Source organism: Trichechus manatus, unplaced genomic scaffold (genome assembly GCF_000243295.1).
Source record: "Trichechus manatus latirostris isolate Lorelei unplaced genomic scaffold, TriManLat1.0 scaffold00006, whole genome shotgun sequence".
NCBI classification, from domain to species: Eukaryota; Metazoa; Chordata; class Mammalia; order Sirenia; family Trichechidae; genus Trichechus; species Trichechus manatus.
The window spans coordinates 10,151,091-10,174,053 of record NW_004443942.1 but is presented as its reverse complement, the minus strand read 5'-3'; the positions used below and the strand labels follow the sequence as shown (position 1 = coordinate 10,174,053).

General features: G+C 43.5%; 1 protein-coding gene across 1 annotated transcript in view; it reads left to right on the top strand.

Annotated features, from left to right (window-relative positions):
* Positions 1–22,963, top strand: part of SERGEF (secretion regulating guanine nucleotide exchange factor) — a 254,308-nt gene that overhangs the window by 149,551 nt on the left and 81,794 nt on the right. Inside the window, exon 10 of the mRNA XM_004369688.2 lies at positions 13,254–13,290. Coding sequence (XP_004369745.1) covers positions 13,254–13,290 — 37 coding nt within the window. The remainder of the gene's footprint in view (positions 1–13,253; positions 13,291–22,963) is intronic.

Genomic DNA, 22,963 nt, shown 5'->3' with positions numbered 1-22,963 from the left:
TAGGCACTCCTGTCCCATGCCTGTCAATGCCCCAGCCAGCTCTGCTGTGTAGCTGCAGCAAGGCAAAGATCCTTAAGCCTGTGTATAAATGGCTGAGGGTCAGACAGTCTGTTGGCTTGTTTTGCTATTGTTGGCAGGGGCTGGTGAATAAAACTGAGATAGGAAATAAAAATAAAATTGAGCTGTGCTGCCTGACCTCCCATACACTAGAAACTCACTTTCTAACCCCTGGGAATTCACCCAAGAGGCCTGTCCTTGGAGGCCTTATGAAGTCTACCTGTCATGGCTTGGGAGGCCATTCTAGTTAGCCAATGACTCTCAAATTCCGAACATCTGAAGGATCTTCTGGGCTCAGAATTCAACCATTATTGTATAGAGCTCAAAGCACTCACAAGACCCTGGGCAAGGAGCTAAGGCAGTTCAGAAATAAATTCAGTTTCATTCATCTAGCATTTTCTAAGGACCTACGCTTTGTCGAACTCTGTGCCAAGAGCTGTGGGAAGGACACAGATGAGTGACTTCAATTTAACAAACGTCTGATTGGGACCTACTATGTGCAGGGCCCTGTGCTAGGCCCTGAGGATACAGAGATTAATGAGACACAGTCTGCATGCTTAAAAAGGCTGTAATCTGGGAAGAGAGACAGATGTGTGAACCAGTTAATAATAAGTGGAATAAGTGCTATTTCTGTAGCAGGGCCCAGAGGAAGGGACAATTACCTCTAAAGGGACTTGCCCACTTATTGGCCGTGTGCTTTTGGTCGAGGTATTTAATCTCTCTATTCCTCAATTTCTTAACTATACAATGAAGATCTAATGAGTTAATCTATACAAAGCACCTAGAGGGGGCTTAGTAGTCAATAATTGTTAGTGATACTTTTCCTTTTCCTCCTCTGCTTTTTTCCATGAGGGACAAGTGGTAAAGGTGACCTTGAGCTGAGGGACAGCCTGAGCCAGGCAGGCATGATGAGGAGTGTGGATAGTGAGATGCTGTGTATGAATGAGGGTCTGATGAGGCTGGAGTGCAGGTATTTGTGGATAATTCTGCCATGGAAAGAGCTAGATGGGGCCAGACTATGGAGATTCTTAAATACCAGATTAAGGAATTTGGGTTTGGGCAGTGGGGAGCAAAATAATCCACATGTACTTTAGGAAAAGCATTTCAGTAGCACCCAGGGAGAGACTGGGGAGGAGAGGCGCATCAAGAAAGCTGGTGCAAAATTCCAGACACTGAAGATAAGGGCCAAAACTAAGGATGAGTCCATTTCCCTGATTCCTTCAACGTGGTGGAGGCTGAGGAAGAGATTTAGTTCTGCTCTGTGTGCCTGCAAGTTTCTTGCTGAAGGAACATTGATTTGAATGACAGTAGCCCATAAACTTTCATGTTCTGATTATGTTCAGCCTTCTGACCTCAAAGCTGATCCACCCACACATCCCTGCCCACCTGGCTGTACTCATGGTGTGTGGGTGGAGCATATACACAAGGCCTTTTTGCACATGGACACCAGGGGCTTGCACAGAGCTTGGCAGTTGTGGAACCCACTGATATATAAAATAGCCTCATTGAAGGGGAGCCTTTCCGAAGAGAGACCCAGTATTTAAAATCACAATAAGTAAAATTACTTTAACATTTATCATATATACAGATAGGTTTTCCAAGGACCCTATTATAAAGGCAAAAAAAAAAACCCCAAACCCATTGCTGTCAAGTAGATTCCAACTCATACTGACCCTATAGGACAGAGTAGAACGGCCCCACAGGGCTTCCAAGGCTGTAAGTCTTTACGGAAGCAGACTGCCACATCTTTCTCTTGCAGAGTGGCTGGTGGGTTCGAACCACCAACTTTTTGGTTAGCAGCCAAGCACTTAACCATTGCGCCACCAGGGCTCATCAAAGCACTGATTACTATACTAATTTTACAGTGAAGAAACTCAGGCTCATAAAGTGCAGGCCACATGCCAGAGGTCTTTTAAATGTCAGACCTTGGGCAAGTATCTTAATCTTCACTGTAGCAAGTAATAAACCAGTTTGTTCAACTACAGATGTGTACTTCATAGATTTGACTGGAGGTCAAATGCGTACACTTTGGAAACTGTTCGCTGTTAGACAAATGTTAGTTGTTTTTATCAGTTACCTACTGCCACAATAATGCTTTGTAACAAACCACCCATAACTAAAACCAAAAAAAACCAAACTTGTTGCCGTTGAGTCGATTCCGACTCATAGCAACCCTATAGGACAGAGTAGAATTGCTCCATAAGATTTCCAAGGAGCGCCTGGTGGATTCGAACTGCCAACCTTTTCGTTAGCAGCTGAACTCTTAACCACTATGCCACCAGGGTTTCCCACCCATAACTGAGTGGCTTAAAATACCAAGAAGTTATTTGTACATGAGTCTGTGGCTCAGTTGGGTGGTTCTTCTGGTCTTGGCAGAGCTTGCTCGACTGGGTGTTAGCTGATCACTAGGACAGCTGAGGTGGCTCAGCTGTGTTCCACATATCCCTCATCATCCAGTAGGCTAGCCCAGGCAAGTTTCATGGCAGTGGCAGAGGCAAAAACTAGCAGAAATAAGTGCTTTTTCAAGCTTCTGATTGTGTCACATTAGTTAATACCCCATTGCCAAAGAGAGTCACATGTCTCAGTCCAGGTCAAGAAACGGGATAGAAAACGCCACCCAAAGTGAGAGGGCACTTCAAAATTCATGGCAAAAGATGTGGATATGAGGAGTAAGAACTGGAGGCAGTCAATCTAAAGTACTGTTTTTATGTTTTACCCTCTACTGGATATGCTTCATTTTTATCCCCAAATGTTACTAGCTTTCTTCCTAACTCTATAGTATTTTTCTGGAAGAGATTCTGGAAAAGTTACATGCTTTTTTTTACCCTTGTTCTTGCTGTAATCTTACTACAGAAATTACTTATATGCAAATATGTATTTTCAGTGTTTTTTTCCCACTTTGGAGGAAAGATCCCAAATAGGTCAAAGAATATGGTCATTTAAGCGTCTGAGACAGCAGCAGACCAACGTGTAAACTCAGAATTGGAAGGGATTTCAGTAATTAACTGTGAGAAGCAGTCATTCAGTCAATTAAATGCTTTCAATGATGGGGAGCTTGCCACCTTCCAAGGTAGCCCACTCCATTTTAGAACAGCTCTGCGCTATAGAAGTTCTTCTGCATATTAAACCATACTCTGTGTTGATAACACTAAGTTTTGCCATCTGCAGCTATGCAGAACTAGTTTTCCATGTGAAGGTACTTCAGTTATTTGAAAAGAATCATGTGTACCTCCCCTACCAATTCTCCAAGAGGGTTTTTTTTTTTTCCTTCTTTTTTTAGGCAAACATCTATTGTTCTTCAGCAGTTCACCATATGACATGATTTCTAGATGGTTTACTCTTCTATTTACTTTAAATTGGCTATGCCTCAAAATCAATATCTATAAATACGGGTAGGAGAGGTCCAGAATGGTCCACAGTACTTCAGACGTGGCATGACCAGCAAAGAGGACATTGGGTCCTGTTCATTTTTGTGGTCAGTGTACTTCTAGTAATACAACCCAGGATCCTATTTTTTGAGAGGCCATGTCTCACTGCTGACTTGAATTGCAATTAGAGGTCTTTTTTCACGAGAAATGTTGTTTAGTCATTTCTCATCAATCCTGCATCTCTGCAACTTACTTTTTGAACCTAAGTGTAGGAATTTACATTTTAAATTATAATTTGTTTATTTTCATTTGTTCATCTATTTGAGTATGGAGTGGCTCATCCAGTGTACTGGCTACCTCTCCCAGCTTTATGAGTTCTGTGCATTTAATAAGCAAACCTTCTGTGTCTTTATTCAGCTTGTTTATCAGAAGTTTAGATAGGCCAGAGTTGAGGACCATGTCCCTTAGTATACCACCAGATGCCTTCCTCTAGGTCAGGGGTTGTTCACATAGAGGGAGAGAAAGGCTTAACCCTGGAGTCTGTCAGAACTTCCAGGAGGTAAGGGATACCGATTGAGAAAGTACATTCAATATTACAAAATAATTTTTACAGGAAACAAAAAAGTCTGTTGCTCTCGTGTTATATATCACAATATACTTTTCCCTTTTTATTTTGAAATAATTTCATATTTATGGAAAAGTTAGGATAATAATTCAAAGAAATTTTTTTTCCCTGAATTCATCCAAGCGCAAGCTGGAGACATGATGCCCTACTACCCCTGACCTCCACTGCACATTCTCCTACAAACAAGGACAGTCTCCGACATAACCACAGGACACTGGCAAAATCAGGAAATTAATATTGATACGTTACTACCATCCAGTCTATAGACACCAAGTGTAAATAATTGTCCCAACAATGCCCTTCTTAGCAAAAGGACCCAGTAGCATTTAACTGTCATGTTTTCCAAGTCTCCTTCAGTCTGGAAGGGTTCCTCAGATTTTCCTTGACTTTCATAGCCTAGACACCTTTTAAGATTACTGCAGAATACCCCTAGCCTGTGTGTGTCTGATGGTCCTTTTTGATTAGATTCAGACTATACATCTTTGGCAGGAATATCACAGAAGTGATACCATGTTCTTCCCAGTGAAGGTATTCTGTCAGGTACCAAATTATTTCCATTTGTCTCTTCACTGGTGATGCTAACTTTGATCACTGATGGAGGTTATATCCACCAGGTTTCCCTGATGCATTGTTGCTCTTTTCCCCTTTGCATTCAACATGCATTTTATGGTGAGATACTCATATATACATCCTACTCCCTTACCTTCACCCGCTAAGTTTCAGCATCCATTGATGCTTCCTTCCCAATCATTACAATGGTAGTTGCAAAATGGTGACCTTCCAGTTTCACTGTTCATTCTCCATTTAGTAGTTGGCAATCTACTGTGAGGAAGAAGTTTATCCCTCCTTCATTTATTTATTCATCCGATTATTAATATTGATATGGACTCATTGGTTCCTGTTTTATTCTCTGGTTTATAATCCACTAGTATCACTATTTATTTTGATTTTCAAATTGTCGCATATTTGGCCAATGGGAACCCCTTTAAGTTGGCTTCTGGACCCATTTGACATGTTCCCATCATTCTTTGAGTACTTTTTTACTTTCTGACAGAAGATTCTCTAGTTTCATCTTGTACTTTCCCTGCCTCAGTCCTAGAATCAGCTATACTCAGATTGGATTAGGACCCGCCTTACTCTGGTATGACCTCATGTTAACTGACAACATCTTCAAAGACTATTTCCAAACAACATCATGTTCACAGGCACTAACAAAAACCAAAACCAAACCCATTGCCGTTGAGTCGATTCCGACTCATAGCAACCCTATAGGACAGAGTGGAACTGCCCCATAGAGTTCCCAAGGAGCACCTGGTGGATTTGAACTGCCAACCTTTTGGTTAGCAGCCATAGCACTTAACCACTACACCACTAGGGTTTCCTCACAGGTACTAGGGGGTTACAATTTCAACGTATGTTTCTAGGGGACACAATTCAATCCATAACATACTTAAAAAAATTTTTTTTGTTTCCTTTGACTTTTTTCTTTTTGTTCTGTTTTGCTTGAAGTATAACTTACATACAGTAAAATCTACAAATCTTAAGTGTTCAGTTCAGTGAATTTTTATATTTGTATACGCCTTTGTAATCACCCAAATTAGCTACCTCAGCAGGCCTCCTGATGCTTACTCTCAAATATACCCACCCAAAGGTAACTACTATTGTAAACCTTCACTATATGATAAAAGTGAAGTATAGCCAAGGCAGGTGGTAGGAATTGAGAGGAGGCAGATCTCCTGGGAGGATGAGATGATTTGGGAGGCTTCCTGAAGGTTTTGGGTTTTGAACTGGGTGGGTTGGATTTAGGACAGAATGGAGAAGGGAAAATGGTGAAAATAAAGGTACAAAAGAGGTGTTTTCCAGGGACAGAGAACAGTCTTGTGTTGCTGGGTTCAAGGGTTTATGTAGGAAAGAAGTGAGAGATCTAGTGTGATATGAAGTTAGGAGTCTTTAAGACTATGACAACGTCAAATTTTTTTTTTTTTTTTTTAAATCAGATCATATGATGGAGAGAAGAGAGTTTGAAATCATTTAAAACAGTCCAGGCTGGAGTGAAAAGGACTGAACTAAGACGGTAGCCCCTGGAAATCAAGTCATAGATTTGAGAGTCTTTGAGAAGGCAGAATTAACAGGATTTGGAGACAGACTAAATATAAGGATAGGAGAGGGATAAAGAAAACGGTCAAAGAGCTGTCACTTGAGAGCTTGAGCCTTAGTGACTGGAACACTATTGTAACAGTATCAGAAGAGGAGGGGACAGTATATGTGATGGTTAAGCTCACAGGCTTTGGACCAAGGCAGACCTTGGTTTATAGACCAGTGTGACCTGGGGCCAGTGAATTAACTCCTCTAAGCGTGTTTGCTCACCTGTTGAGTAGGAAGACAGATTCCCACTTCTCAGATAGCTGTGAGGATGCAAGACCATGTCGGTAAAGTGAAATTCTGTAATGTCATATGCTTGGCAGTCCAGGCACTACCAAATATTAGCTCTTTCTCCCCACCCACACCAGCCTCTCTAAGGAAGTAGTAGAACTGAGTTTCAAACTTATTTCATTAGGTATATAATGTGCTTTAAAAGAAAACAGATTGGCTTCAAAGAGAGAATGGGTCCTTCACTCTGGGCTTTGAGGTAGGGGACAGATGGAGACCATGGTTTGCCTCTACTGCCTCTGAGTCTGACAGCCCCATTTATTTGGCCTCCTTTGACATCTAGGTTTCAGTCAAAAATTCAGGCTCTTTTAAAATAAGGAGTTCAGGTATCTTTGTAATGCTAGGTGCTTCTAGAAGGCAGCAATTGTGCTGCCTCCCTGGTGTTGCCCTTGCCTCCATTTGGGGTTCTTTCTGAGCCGAGGGGTGAAACTCCATTGGCTCGCTGGATTGCCATTTGCCTGTAAATCGTGCCCAGCCTCCCAGTGCCTTTCTAACAGATTTGGATATTCTTGTTGTCACCCCAGAGTTCTACACAGATGGCAACTGGGATTGGGCAGAGTTCTAGCAAAGGCCGAACTGAGGCGCCCATCCCATGCCCTGTCAACTGCGGGCCAGCAGGCGGCTGCGCACCCAGCCGGCGCTGCCATTCTGGAGCTGCCCAGAGCACCGAGCAGGCTGTGCCTGCAAAGAATTTGCTGTGCCACTCCAATCCCAGGTACCGCGGTCCTGCGTGGCCAGCCAACCCCTCTGCCGTGGCCCGGGAATTGCCTGGCCCCGTCCCCAGCCGTCACGTGTCTCTGCACGTGCGCCCCGTTGCCATAGCATCTGCAGGCGCCCAGGTCCCTTGGCAGCGGGGCAGGAGCCAATCAGCGGGCACTGCGGGCCGCGCGCTGGTTAGGGCTGTTGCTGCTTGTTCCGCAGACGATGAGGGTGAGGGTGGTCCCTGGCCACTAGCCTTTAGCCGGCTTCCACTCGTTGGCGTCTTAGTGCTTCTTGCTTGAGTCCCGGTCACACATCAGTGTCCTTTCTCCACCCATTCTTACCTTGTCCACCCTGATTTTCAGAGTCGGATAATCAGGTGGAGTTCTGCAAGGTGGTAGCTTTCATGGTGAAGGCAGGGGACAAGTCTTTGTTGCTGTTTCACAGCCATTTCCCCCAAGAAGTAGCCTTGAAGCAACTTCTTGCGGTGAAGGGTGCTCCTAGACCCAAGCAAGATGCTGTTTGAGCTTTTAAGTCTAGTGTTTTTCCTGCTGAGGATCCCTTAATAATTAGCACAGGGTTGCCAGAGGTAAGGAACTGGGTGGGCAGTTTATTTCCACCCTAAATGTGAAAAAGTTTAAAACCATCGAAAGAGTAGAAAGCTTGGATCTGATCACAGAATCCTGAACCTCCACCTCACTGGCTGTAGGACACTGAGCAAGTTACTATATGTCTCTGAACCCCAGTTGCCTCATTTGTAAAACAGTTGTAACAAAAGAATCTTAGGCTTTGTGTAAGTTTAAATGGCGACAATACAGGCAAAGCAGTTAGCTAGATGCTTGACTATTGGTATTACAAACGGGAAACTATACTGCTGAGAACTAAAGTGCTCACATGTGAGAGCTGGCAAATGTTTTCACAACCGTCTCTTCTTTGCTTATTCATCCAGGTATTCATTCATTTAACCCATTAACGCATTCAGCATGTCTTTACTGGGCATCAATTCTTGACCTTTCTCAACCCCATCTGCTGTATTTCTGGAGATCCATCCCCTAGGGGAGCTGCACCTCCTCTCACAGGAACTGATGGAGTCGAGCCTGGCAGGACAGTGGGTGGGAGATATCTTATTTCACTGGTGGTTGGGCATTTGGAAATTTTCTACAGCTCTGCCTCCTCAGGCTGAGGTGCCTGAACAGAGACGACCCTGCAGCACCGAAACAGCTTTCCACAGCCATCTTTACTCCTCACCCTTCACCATTGGGGAGTGTGGCCCCCTTCTCTTGGAGGTAATCAACTAGCAAGCTGAAACCTGCTTTCCCTATAGCAAGGCTCAGTTTCCTAGGACTGACTTCTGTTGCTGGTCTTCTGTGCTTTGCTGTGCTATTCCTAGAACAACTCTACTATACTTTTGATACCCCCAGTATCTCCACGCTCTATGCTTGTAGTGTGGCTCCCTTCCTGTCCTCACTGTGCATCTCAGTGCCTGTCTCCAACTGGACTGGCTTGGCGGCACTCCTCCTTACACTTGCTTTGGTATCACGTACCTTCGCTGGGCCCCTTGTCTTTCTCCTGAGTCCCGCATACCTCATCATGCCCTGAACTTGGACTGTGGGGCAGAGGCCCTACTGGGAAGGCACTGTGCTTTATGTCTGAGAGACAAAGTGCCTAACACATGCACAGCCCATGAATCAACATCTTAGGTGTGATAAGAGCAATGATATGTGGTGCTTCAGGAGTAGCTAGGGTGGAGCAGCTGGCTCTGTCTGGAGAAGTCAGGGAATACTTTACCAGAAGGTGATGTTTGAGCAATCTTAAAAGATAAGTAGGAATTAGCTAGGTAGACAGTGGGAGAAAGAGAATTCCAGTCAGGGGAATAGAATGCATAAAAGCCTGAAATGGCATGATGTTCGTAGAGAAGATGTAAGAAATGTAGTCTGAATGAAACAGAGGAAATATGTTATTTGGCGTTGATGGTTCATGAGTAGAAGAAGCCAGAGAAGTAAACAGGGGCCTGCTCATGAGGGCTTTCCTAAGGAGTTTAAACTTTGCCCTACTAACGCTGGGAGCCTGTGAAGGGTTTTAAACAGATCATGACATGGTCAAATTTGTATATAAGAAAGATGAGACACATGGCTGTGAGGGAATGGATTGTCTCATTTGTCCTCTAGCAGTTCTCTAAGGCAGGCAGGACAGACACTGTTACCTCCTTTTTACACCTGAGAACACTTAGGCCTGAGAGGTGAAATGCCAGGAAGCAGAGGACCTAGGACCCACCTGGCTTCTTGGCTCTGAATCTCTTTCTCCTGGGCACACTGCCATTGTTAGCAAAGTCTTCTAGAAAGCTACCTTCAGCTAGGCGGTGGGTGGATGTCGACAGGACCAGTATGAAGCAAATGGTCATTGATACAATCTCATTGAAGGAGTGTAGCACTGGGATTTTGTGGCCTGTGGTGTTCCGCCTCCTGACCTCTATGCCAGTGCACAGGCAGCAAGAAGCAGTGGGAAGTGTTGAGCTTCAAGCTCTACGTTGCCTTGACAAAATCCATTCATCAGTGTCTCACTCATGAATTCACAGCAGCATCTGCTGCCTGATACCAGCATTTGTCAGTGGCTTGTTTCCAGAAGTCCCTGGTCCTCAAGGTTGGTCAGTCCTGCAATCACCAGCCCCAGGATGATCCCTGGCAGCCAGAGGCTGGCCCTTTCTCTTTCTGCATTTTGTAAAATGAAATAACTATTTTTTAAAAATTACATGATTTAGCAGTGAAGAGCCCTATATTAGAGATCAGATAGACCTGGGCTTTATAGTCTTAGGACTGCCACTTAACTAGCTATGAAAGTTATTTAATCTCTATGAGCCTTAGTTTCCTTCTCTAAAATGAGCAAAGTCAAAACTACCTGAAAAGATTATTGTGATGATTTAAATGTGGTGCTATTTCAGAAGACAACATTCTTTGATGGCGACGAGGGTGGGGAAGGAGGGTGGAGGTTATTCACTAACTAGATAGTAGACAAGTATTATCTTAGGTGAAGGGAAGAACAGCACACACTACAGGGGAAGTCAGCACAACTGGACTAAACCAAAGCTAAGAAGTTTCCTGAATACAATCAAACACTTTGACGGACAGAGTAGCAGGAGTAGGGATCTGAGGACCATGCTTTCAGGGGATCTAGGTCAATTGGCATAATAAAGCTTATTAAGAAAATATTCTGCATCCTGCTTCGGTGAGTGTGTCTGGGATCGTAAAAGCTTGCAAGCGGCCATCTAAGATGCATCAATTGGTCCCAACCACCTGAAGTAAAGGAGAATGAAGAACACCAAAGCCACAAGGAAAGTAGTAGCCCAGGAGACAGAAAGGGCTACATAAACCAGAGACTTCATCAGCCTGAGACCAGAAGAACTAGATGGTGCCCGGCTACCACCAATGACCGCCCTGATGGGGAACACAACAGAGAGTCCCAGATGGAGCAGGAGAAAGCTGGGGTGCAGAACTCAAATTCTAGTAAGAAGACCAGACTTAATGGTCTGACTGAGACTGGAGGAAACCCGGAAAGCACGGCCCCCGGATTCTCTATCAGCCCGGAACTAAAATAATTTCCGAGGCCAACTCTTCAGACAGGGATTGGACTGGACTGTGGGACATCAAGTGATACTCATGAGGAGTTTGCCTCTTAGCTCAAGTAGATACAAGAGACTAAACGGGCAGCTTCTGTCCGGAGGTGAGATGGGAAGGCAGAGAAGGTTAGGAGGTGGTTGAATGGACGTGGGGAATTGGGTGGAAAGGAGGAGTGTGCTGTCACAATATGGGGAGAGCAATAAGGGTCACCTAACAATGTATGTGTAAATTTTTTATGGGAGACTAACTTCTCTAAACTACAACATTAAAAAAAATATGTGGTGATATTTATAAAGTGCCCTGGCATGATACCTGGCACATATGAGTCCTCAGTTTATGGTAGCTTTAATTCCTGCTATTATCACTGCTACCACCACAGTTAAAAATTATCTGGACAAGAGAGAACAGAAGAAAAGGTATCTTATAATCTTACCATCATAATGCAGCTACCCTGTATGTTTCCATGGCATATTTCTCATTCCTATCCTATAACAGCCCTTAAAAGGCTAGGTATCTGCACCTGGGATTATGCCTTACCCTTGATATTCCTAATATCTAACATAGTAACAGGCAATTAGCCAATACTTAATAACAATGACAGTGATGATAATGTTGAATACCACATGTAGGCACTTCACTGAACTTTGGTTTCCCCCACCTGTAAACGGGTACAGTAATAATTCCCTTGGAAATTTGTAATGAGGATTAAATGAGCTAACAGTTATGTAAGTAGGTGTCTGGCACAAGCCCGGCACATAGGAGGTACTCAACAATTCTAGGTTTCCTTTCCCAGAAGCTCATATTTGGAAAACTTGATTGTTATGCTGTTAAACTTGATTCTCCTCCAGAAATATTTCTTCTTGTTCTTTCCCCATTTATAATAAAGCTTTGGGGTTTTGTTTATTTTTGTCTGAGCAGTACTGACAGGTATCTTGTCCACCTTTGGGTATGACTTACAAAGTAGGAACAGAGTTCACCAATGAGAGATCCCCACAGGGTGCAGGAGCACAAACTGGACTGCCTTTCTTCCTCAGAGGTTCTGTCTCCCATCTTTAGGGGGCAGGAGGAGGGTTGGTATGGGTTTTATCTTTTGGGGAATCTGCTACCTTAACTGCCACAGCCCTGTGCTAAGAACCTTTGAACATCACTTCCAAGTGGTTTTCACTAGGAAGAGTGAGAAGCTATAACATGAAGAAAGGAATTTTTATGGAAATCAGAGTGGATTTAGTCTTAATTTTGACACAGACTTGCTCTGAGACCTGAGGCAAGTTATTTCCCCTCTCTGGGCCTCCATTTTCTCCTTGTACTGTGGAAAGATTGGACTAGATGATCTCCAGGGGCCCTTCCAGCACTGACATTCCGTGAGTACCTGCAGCCTTCATCTTGCCAGGAGCTAAAGTGAGCATGCATCTCACATGATGCTTCTCCAGAGTCTTGAGTTCCTTTTAATTAGTACTCAGGGAACCATTTGTGCTTTTATGTTCCGAATGACTTCCTCCTGGTAGCAGTGGGACATGTGGAGACAGACGGAAAGGCAAAAAGTGTCTCCTACTGAATGGAAACACTGGATTCAGAACCCCAAACGAGTGTCTTTTATGTGTTAGGTATTTGTTCTTTTATGCACTTTGTTCTTTCATTCATTCTCTCATTTAGCAGATATTAACTGAGTCCCAGGCCTTGTACAATCCATATATGCAATACAAAGGTGAATGAGACTCAGTCTTATTCTCAAGACACATGCACTCCGGTGGGTTAAGAGGCGACAAGATAGTTGCTAGAATGGGGGGACAGATAAGGTATATGGTGAAAGGAGTGCCTGAGTCTGCCTGGAGGCAACAGGGAACGGGTCTCAGTGGACACTTTGAGCTGAGATTTTAAAGGATGAATAGAAGTTTCCTAGGTAGGCAGTCGAGGAGAGGGAATTTTGGGCAGAGGAACAGCATGTGCAAAGGTCCAGAGATATGAGAGAACATGACGTGTTCAGAGAACTGCTGGTAGTTTGTGTGGCTGGAGGGTGAAAGGTGGGAGGGCAAGTGAGCAGATGAGGAAAAGTCTAGCATTTCTTTTTGGACGAGTATGTTTCCACTGAATTCTTTGCTCACTTTTTATCAGTCCAGATGAGAGTGATGATCTTTTCAGTTCAGTCTTCAAAAACTTTCATCTTTTTTGGATAAAAAAGGATTAAAAAAAAAATCACTCATGGTCTTACTGCCTAAAGATAACTACTTTAACATCTTGGTGTATTTCCATTCAATGCTTTTTCACCTATTATTTCTACACAGTTGTGAATATGTTGTAATTATAGCCTTAACCTTTGTATATGGTGCCCCTTACCACTTCTTTTCTAAAATTTTCCAAAAATAGTTGTCATTAAAAAACAACTGTGATCATAAAATATACTGGTTGAAATATCTCTACTTTTTTATTTCCCTAATACAACTTATTTTCTTCTTTTTACAGGTCTCTTGTGGCTCAGAGCATAATCTGGCAGTGATTGGTAAGTCATTTTTACACTGAGAACTGTGTTCATTCTGAAACTCATGAGGCAGAACTGGACAAGGCTATTGGTTAACCACAGGCCAGCGTGTGTGTGTGTATGTGTGTGTGTGTGTGTGTGTGTGTGTGTGTGTGTGTGTGTGTTGGGGGGGGCAGGAGGGGGTCAGGGAAAGTTCTGGGAAATTGAAGTCTTTGGTTGACCAAGGGTTTACTAGAAACCTCTTTTTAAAAAATTTTAATCTATATCATTGAGCTTTTTTTTTTTTTTTTTAAGTTGCTGGCCTATGCCTCAGAAACTGGCATTTGAGGACATTAAGGTTCTCATAGGCTGTGCATCTTGGATAGAAAGCCAGACATGCAAGGAGGAGTGATTTGGGCTGCTGCTTATTCTGTGAATAATTCCCTTATATCAAGTTATTTCTTCTTATGTGGCCTTTTCTTTGCAAACATGGGGCTCTGCTCACTACCCTCGTTGCCTTGTATTTCCTGGCCACTCAGGAACTTCCAGTTGAACCCAAACCTCTGAGTCATTGAAGCTTCCTCTTCGTTGACTCTGGATAACCAAAGTTCGGTGATTTTATAATCAGGCCTATGAGTAATTCCTTCAGGAAGCCTTCTCATTACTTCCACAGGTAGACTTAGTCTCCATTTCATGGTACATTAAAGAAGCTACCTCCCTCTTGTAGTGCCAGACTGCATGAATTCACTACAGTCTTCCCGTTACTAGTTGTGTGAACTTGGACAAGGTACTTAACCCCTCTGTGCCCCATTTTCCTCATTTTAAAATGGAGAGGGCAATAGTGCCTACCTCATAGGGTTGTTGTGAGGGTTAAATGCATTAAGATGTAAAGCACATAGAACAGAGCTTAGCTCCTAGTAAGTACTGCAGAAGTGTTGGTTGTAATTACCTGATATTATTTCAAGTAATTACCCTCCTCTGGGCTTTAGTTCCCGCATCTGTAAAATGGAGGGGCTAAAATAGAATCGAAGGTTCCTTCCAGCTCTGATATTTTAGGACCTTATTACAACCCCATCACTGCCTGCCTTATGTCATGATTTCTGTTCCTATCTGTGTCTTTCTCCCACCTAGCCTCTTAGACTTCTGAAGGGCAAGGTCCCTGTGTTTCCTCTTGTTTCTTGCCTATTTGTAACACTCAGAGCAGTGCCTGGCACTCAGCAGAGACTCCAGCACCTTTTTCTGAATTGAGCTAGACTGGCTTAGCTGCCTTGGGGTGGCAGCAGTTTGAAGCACTACTTTGCAGGCCCAGACGTGATGTGCACAGAGGCAAAACAAGGACAGCAGAGGAGAGAGGCTACCAGCCAGGAGAGGAGGTGGGGAGTAAGAGGAGCTGGAGTCAGAGGAGTGAGAAAATGTAACAGCAAACCTGCATCCTTTGCAGTACTACCAGATACTTTATACTGGAACTGCTCCAGCCTGGGGAATAATTAAGACAAGCTCATCAAAGAATCAAAGGCAGTGCCTAGGATGTTGTTGCTGCTGCTGTCACAGGATTGGGAGAGGTTGGCTTGCTCTGGGACTGATACAAACAAGATTGCAGGGAGTCCAAATATGTGAAAGCACAAAGTCCAGATGAAGGAAGGAGCCAGAGCTAGCAGGGCGGCAGGCTGTGCTGACAGAGGCAGCCTAAGGTGTAGGAAGAGCCCAGGCTCTGCAGGCAGACAGCCTTGGTTCAAACTGGCCTTGTCCCTCTGTGCGAGCTTTCGTTTTCTTCCTGATCTGTGTAATGGGGATAATAACTCCACCTTGCAGGATTGTGAGGAGGATTAAGTATGTGACCCACCTGGCACATAGGGAGTGCACACAATTTTTTTTATTAGTTCCGTTGGATTCTCCTTTCCCGTGCAGGATGGGGGCTGGGAGGAGGACCACTTGTTAATGAAACTGCTCTGTTGGGAGAAAGAAGTGATAATGTCCTAGAAGGGTGGGTCCAGCATTAACCCAGTGAGGAGGCGTAAGAGGCAGTGGAAGAGCAGGGCATGCTGGGGAGCTCCTTGAGGGCAGACCTGCTATTTTCCATTTTGTCCCCAGTGCCTGGCCTGGCTTACAGTCTACTGAATGAATGGTTCCAGAGTGAGGACAAGCAGGCACAGTCACAGGGCTTTGGGCATGTCTCCTGCCTGCGAGCTTCCTGAGACTCCCTGCAGCTGGAGGAATGAGGCCTTCAGTAGGTGCCCTGCAGGGTGCAAGTTTTGCAACAGGAAGCAACAAGAAAGCTGCCTATGAGCCCTGGCGGGAGGCCGGCAGGAGGGCGACAAGCTGGAGGAGGGGAAGAGTTCCTACCAGCTTAAAGCAATGTTTCTCACAGCCAGCTCCTGCCTTCAACCCTACTGCCACTGCCTACTCTAGACTGATTTCCCTGCCTCCAGTCTCATTCCTTGAGGTCCAGCTCCTCAGTGCCTGGTGCTGTGTCCCGCACATGATAGGCACAAAGTAGATACAGAATAGACTAGACCAGAATATAAAGAAGTGGAACTTTGTTCCAGAATAGAAGCAGCCTTAGTGTCTAACGAGTGTGAGACATACAAATTAAGCTAGAAAAGGAGGTATAGAGCAGGGTGAAAGGACACAATTGAGGACTTATTCTGTCTTGGGTAATAGACACAACTCCAGGAAGTATATTTTTTGTAACTATTTTATAGAGAAGAGAACTGAGATTCAGAGGTTAAACAGATTGCTCAGGGATAAGTAGCAGTAAATGGTAAAGCTGTCTGCCTGATTTTGAAGTTTGCTCTTTCCACTCTATCATATCCTAGGGCCTGAGACAATATGGATAGTGGTTAAGAGGAGCACAGTCACTGGGGTCAGACTGCCTGGATTCAAATTCTGGCTCCTCTGTTTACAAGCTGTGTAACCTTGAGTGAGTGGCTTAACCTCTCTGTGCCTTGTTCACCTCATCTGGAATATCATAATATTATCAACCTCATAGGATTGTTATGTAAAGTGCAGAGAACAGTGCCTGGCCTAAAAGTAAAGGCTCAATAGATGTTAGTCGCTAAGTGTATAGAGACCTAAGTTCATTAGTGGTTACCAGGGGCAAGTGGGAAGGGGGAAAAGGGAGGGTTAATGGTGATGGAAAAATCACGCTGATTAAGGGTAGGGTTGCACACCCAATTAGTGCAATTGCTGTCAGTAAGTTGTACACCTGTAAAAAGTTCAATTGGCAAAAGTTGTGTGATAAATATACTTACAACAACAGCACCAAAAAGAGTAGCTGCTGAAGCTGCTTATGTACAACCAAAAACTTCATGGAATTTGGTTCCTTGGTTTAGAGGTTTAGGGTCATGGTTTCATGGGACATCCCACTTAATTGGCGTACTGATGTGTTTAGTGCTTCTGTTCTACCTCCTAGTGCATTGCATAGTGACTGGGGTCTTAAAGGCTTGTAAGTGGACATCCAAGGCACACCTGGTCTCTGTTCACCTGGGGCAACAGTGGAAGAAGGAGAGTCAGGAATAGGAGGAGGATATGGAATGTGTGGCTAATTGCTCCCATGAGCAACTGCCTCCTTTGCCACGAGACCAGAAGAACTGGATGATGCTCAACCAACATTACTAAACATTTTGATCAAAGATTCTGTAGACGAATCCTGATCAAAAGGGGGAAAATGTAGAACAGAATGGAAAATTTTCATGGAATCCAGACTTTCTGGAGCCACGGAGGCTGAGTGAACCCCTGAAGTCTTAGTTGAGCTAAGTTTTGCAATAGTTAAGCAATAGTTTAGCTTAACTAGTAAAGAATGCCTTGAGCATTGTGCTCTTTCAGGATCCATCTGTATGGGATCAAATTAACAGTAGCAGCTCGAAATATTAGGAAACGTAGGGAGCACTGGGTTTATGTTAATGGGGGAGGAACAACTGGGAAAAGGAGGGTGAGAATGGTTGTACAACTCAAAGAATATGATCACTGTCACTGAATTGTACATGTAGAAATTATTGAATTGGTGTATGTTTTGCTGTGTATATTCCCAACAACAAGAAAATAAATACATTTTTTAAAAAAGTTGCTATTGTAATTTTTATTATAGATATTAAGACCTCAAGAAAGAAAGTAATTGTAAGATGCCACAAGAGGGCCTGAGACTCAGCCTGGGAGTCTCAGGAGCTACAGAGCAAAGTGTCTTCCCCACCTAAGGTGCCAGGGTTCAGGGCAGGATCTCAGTATAGCTATAGAAAGAGCCTGAGGGTCCAACCTGTGGGATTTGGAAATTCCACCAGCCCTGGAAACAGTGCCAGCCCAGCTTTGTTCCAGGTCACAATTCTGCTATCCACTGCCCTGGACAGGGACCCAGGGCCTGTATGTTCCAGCCAGAGGCAAGCCCCACAGCAACTCCATTGCAGTTTCCTCAGGGTTGAAAATCTGTTCTGCTTCTTCATTTGCTTCCAGGTTTCTTTTTTCCCTCTCTTTTTGGAGTTTTGTTTGCTTCTTTTCTTAGTTTTCCAATGAGGTTTCTCATGACCCGTTCTGTATTTGCCTAGACAAGATGGTGTGCCGGTGTGAGCTCCTGCTTCAGGCAGAGGAAGGACTGGGGCACTGAGCAGAGAAACTCAGGTGACAACCAAAAGGAGAGGACTGAGGCCATTGGCCATGGCTGGCCTGGCCACTCTCTAGCTGTGTACTTTGTACAAGTCAGTCTGCCTCACTGAGCCTGGTTCCTCATTTGTAGAGAAGACATCACCATACCCACCCTCAAAAGCTGTTCTTTCAAATGGCACAGGGATGTCAAGTGCCTGCTCAGTGCCTGCCACATAATAGGTGCTCAGCAGGTGCTTGCTAACTTGGCTGGATCACTAGCTTGCTTTCATTTCTTCCTGTCCACCCAGGATTTCCCTCCACATCTGACAAAGAGGGCTGGCTGGCTCTCTTTTGTGGGCGTAGATTGTGGTCAGCAGAGGTGAGCTGAGGGTATGTGGCTACCCCTTGCTCAGAATACCCCTGACTCCCCAAGGCATGCTCCCCAGGCGTCACCTCCGTGTCTGGCTGAATTGGCTCCAGCTGTTTTGCTTCCCCCCGGGAGCAGCTTATTCTGGCTTGAATGGGCAATTTGTTTGCCTTCTCTCCTGATGTGCAGTTGTTCAGCCTTCCCATCCTACAGAGAAAAGAAAGCTGACTGCGTTTCCTCTCTCTCTGCTTTACACAGACCCTTGGAAAGGATTTTATTGGTGGCCTTTTCCTGGAGCACTCAGGCTTGCCAGACAGGCATTGTTAAAGGGCTGGATATTTGGCAGGAAAGAGCGGTGCCTTCTCTTCCTCCTCCAAGCAAAGCCAGTTCTTTTACCAAATTGGAGCAATAATCTATACAAGGATTTTTTTCTTTTTTTTATTTCACTGATGGTTTCCAATTGTTGAACCTTTGTACCTTTGTAATATTATGTGGCAGAACGTCTGACCTTGGCCTGAAACCCAGCAAACAGGGTCATGTAAGAACTTCATTGAGAGAAATGACTCTTTCTTGGCACTGGCTGTTCCTGTAAGAGGTGATACCTCCAAACTCCAGGGTTTTGGAGGGAGCTTAGAGGCAGGTACAAACTTGTATGTTCCTGTGAACAGTGTGATAGGCAGAGTATAAATGCTTTGCCTATACCCCCATTTAATCCTCCTAGCTAACTGATGAATTGGCATTATTGTTAACCCCAATTTCTAAATAAAGGAATCTGAAGCTTAGGTTGAGCAACCTGCCCCACCCAGGAGGAATCTCTGTGTCAGGTCTTTAACCAGGCCTCTGACTTGAGAGCCAGTAGACTACTACCTGATGCTGCCTCTTGCAGACGAGCGACAGTCTGGCCTGGCTGTAAAGCCACCAGATAAGATTATTCTGTCTCTTCCTTTCAGTAGTTAGTTCCTGTGCCTGTTTGTAAGTTCTCCTGTATATCTAGCCTAAATCTCTTCTGCTTCGTTTCCAGCAGTTCTCAGTGTCTTATATCATAACCAGTTGAAATAGTGAAGTCAGTGACATTGTTTTGGAAAGCCATCCCTCTTAGGATTTTTCTTCTACCTTCCATTGTCCCTTTCCTCATTACGAAAAAGAAAAATTTACTTATGTAATTTTTGAATAATAAATACATATACATGCCTCAAAATTTAAAGGGCATAAACATATTTAAAATGAAAAACTTCCTTCTCAACCTACTGCCATCAGTCCAGTTTCCCAAAAACCCTTCCACCATGAGTGCAGCTAATGCCTGTCATTAGTTTTTTCTGTATCTTTCTAGTTTCTTTTTGCATATACAGTGAAACTTGTAGAGCTGCAACTTGATGGGACCGCCTTGTTTATCCATGTCTCGCAAATTTTCCACCTTTGACAGGGTGCAGTCTTACACCACTTTTCTATTATTAGTTTTAGTGGAAAGTATTCGAATTGTCCTTCTCTAGCAGGTTTCTGCCTTACACAGGTTTTCACAGATTTTACTGTATAAGTGAATATTTTTGTCTGGCTGCTAACCAGCTGTCAGCAGCCTTTGAATCCACCAGCTGCTCCTTGGAAAGCCCACAGGGCAGTTCTACTCTGCTGTAGGGTTGCTATGAGTTGGAATCAACTCGACGGCAGCGGGTTTGGGATTTGTTTTTGTTTTTTTTTTACATAAATAGTATCCTACTATACACACTTTTCAGTGTCTGATTTTTTTCTCTCAACAATTTATCTGGGAGATATTTTCATATCAGTATAAAAGCCTTCCTGGTTCTTTTTTACAGCTTCATGATATTCCCTTGTACTTATGTGTCATAATTTAATCAGTGCCCTGTTAGGTATTTAGCTCATTTCTAGTCTTTGTTATTACAAGCAATGCTGTAGTGAATAACCTTGTATATGTGTTATTTCATGTATGAGAGAGTGTAGTTGTAGGGTAAATTCCTAGAAGTGAAAGTATTGCATCAAAGGATAAATTTTTTGTAATTTTGCAAGATACTGCAAAATTGCCTCCAAAGGGATTATACTGTATTTCACCCCCACTGGCAATGCAGAAGAGTGCCTGTTTCTTGCAGCTTCCTTAATAGCGTGTGTTAAGAAATATGTGGATTTTTGCCAATCTTATAGGTGAAAAAAACTTGTCAGGGTAGTTTCGTTTGTTTTACTTCTTAATTGAAGTACCATATATATGGTAAAGAGCTTAAGGATTCAGTTTGATGAATTTTTACATATGTATATGGTTATGAAACCACCACTCAGAACAAGATACAGAGCATTTCCAGCACCCCCAGAAGCCTACCTCATGCCCCTTCTCAGTCAGTATCCTACTCCCAGAAGTAACCTATTTGACTTCTGTCACCAGAGATGAATTTTGTTGTGCTTGAACTTTGTATAAATGATGTCACACAGTATATGCTTTTTTGTGTCTGGCTTCTTTTGTTCAATGCATTATGTTTATAAGAATCATCCGTGTTGCATGTAACAGTAGTTCTTTTTTATTGCTCACTAAAATACCACAACTTATTTATCCATTTAACTGTTGATGAACATTTGGATTGTTTCCAGTTTGGGGATTGTGAATAAAGCTGCTCTGAACATTCTTTTTCATGTATTTTCATTGTTGTTGATTTTGTATTTGCTGAGTGTTTATGTTTTTCTTGTTTTTTATTTCGTTGTGTAGAATTGTTAGTTTCCTTTGTGGTTACCTTAGTATTTATCCCTATTTTTCTAAGTTTAAACCAGTCTTTTATTTCTTCATATCACCTTGACTTCCTCACCATATGAAAGATCTGTGACTACGTTTTTTAGTCCCTGTTTTTTGTTTTAATGTTACCATGTTTTACATATTGATGTCTCTGTTTCCCTATTTTTTCAGCGGTTTAGCTTTGATTTATTTTTGTGACTTCGCTATCTGGGTTGATATCTGGCTGCTCTGCCCTGTATTCTAGTGTTGGGTTGTTATCTGATGTTATTGATTTTCTAACCAGAGGACTCTCTTTAGTACTTCTTGTAATTTTAGGTTTGTTTTTTACAAATTCCCTAAACTTCTGTTTATCTGGAAGTGCCTGAATTTCACCATCATGTTTGAGAGACAGTTTTGCTGGATATATAATTCTTGACTGGCAATTTTTTTCCTTCAAGGCTTTATATATGTCATCCCATTGCCTTCTTGCCTGCATGGTTTCTGCTGAGTAGTCCGAGCTGATTCTTACTGACTCTTCTTTGTAGATGACTTTTCGTTTATCCCTAGCCACTCTTAAAATTCTCTCTTTATCTTTGGTTTTGGCAAGTGTGATTAGAATATGTCTTGGTGACTTTCTTTTGGGATCTATCCTGTGTGAGGTTCAATGAGCATCCTGGATAGCTATCGTCTCATCTTTCACGATATCAGGGAAGTTTTCTGCCAACAAATCTTCAACAATTCTCTCTGTGTTTTCTGTTATCCCCTCCTGTTCTGGTACTCCAATCACTCGTAGGTTATTCCTCTTGATAGAGTCCCACATAATTCTTAGGGTTTCTTCATTTTTTTAAAATCCTTTTATCTGATTTTTCCTCAAATAAGTTGGTGTCAAGTGCTTTATCTTCAATCTCATTTGCCTCAATTCTGCTCCTATGACTTTCTATTGAGTTGTCTAATTCTGCAGTTTTATTGTTAATCCTCTGCATTTCTGATTGCTGTCTCTCTATAGATTCTTGCAGCCTGTTAAATTTGTCATTGTGCTCTTCTATAATCTTCTTAAGTTCCTCTATTGCTTTGTCTGTTCCTTGGCTTGTTCTGCATTTTGCATGATCTCTTGAAGAGTCCTGTATATTAATCTTTTGTATTCTGCCTCCAGTAATTCCAAGAAGTTCTCTTTCTCTGGACGATTTCTTGATTCTTTGTCTTGAGAGCTTGCTGAAGCCATCATGGTCTGCCTCCTTATGTGATTTGATACTGACTCTTGTCTCTGAGCCATCAATAAGTTATTATATTTATTTATTTTATATTTGCTTACTGTGTCCTAGCTCCTTGTTTTGTTATGCCCAAATAGGCTGCTTGTGTGAGCTAGTTTGATTATTGGTGCCTTTGAAGCTCTAACGTCCTATCACCTGATGGTTAGGTCTGTTACTAGGTGTGTGAGCCCAGGAGTCCATTTCCTTTTCTTGTATGGATTCAGCTCAGGTGTCCAGATAGTTGGTCACCAAGTGTGTGGTGCAGGCTCTCACCTACAGTCCTAGACAGGCATGGGTGATTGGTGTAGGCACAGGTATCTGGCTGCAGTAGTGTGTCACGCACTGAGCAAAGCAGGGGCTGACAGCTGCCCCTGAGTGTCTGGGAGAAAAGTGTGTCCCTGCTCCATAGAGCACGTAGGTAGGTGGGTTTTGCAGCTGGACTATGATCACCCAGTGCTGTTGGCTGTAAGGAGTGGAGGCACCACTTATTCTTGGACCTCTGTCACAGGTGGCTAGGTGGCGTGGGTGGAGCCACCAGTTCTCAGGCCCCTGGTGTGGGTGGGTGAGGACCCTGCTTAATGGCCATGGTGGTGTCAAATGTCATGAACCTGCCACTCCACCATATAGCTGATGCAGTGAGGTTAGGTTTCAGGTATACACCCTGTTGTACTGTGGTAAAGAGGGCCTACGCTGTTGAAATGGGCCCACACAGGTCTACGCAGGGGTGAAAGGTATTCAAAGTCCGTGGACCCCTTATGCCTGTGCCTAGGCAAAGGAGCTTTGCCTGCTCTGAGTTCCCGGCTTAGGGGAGCT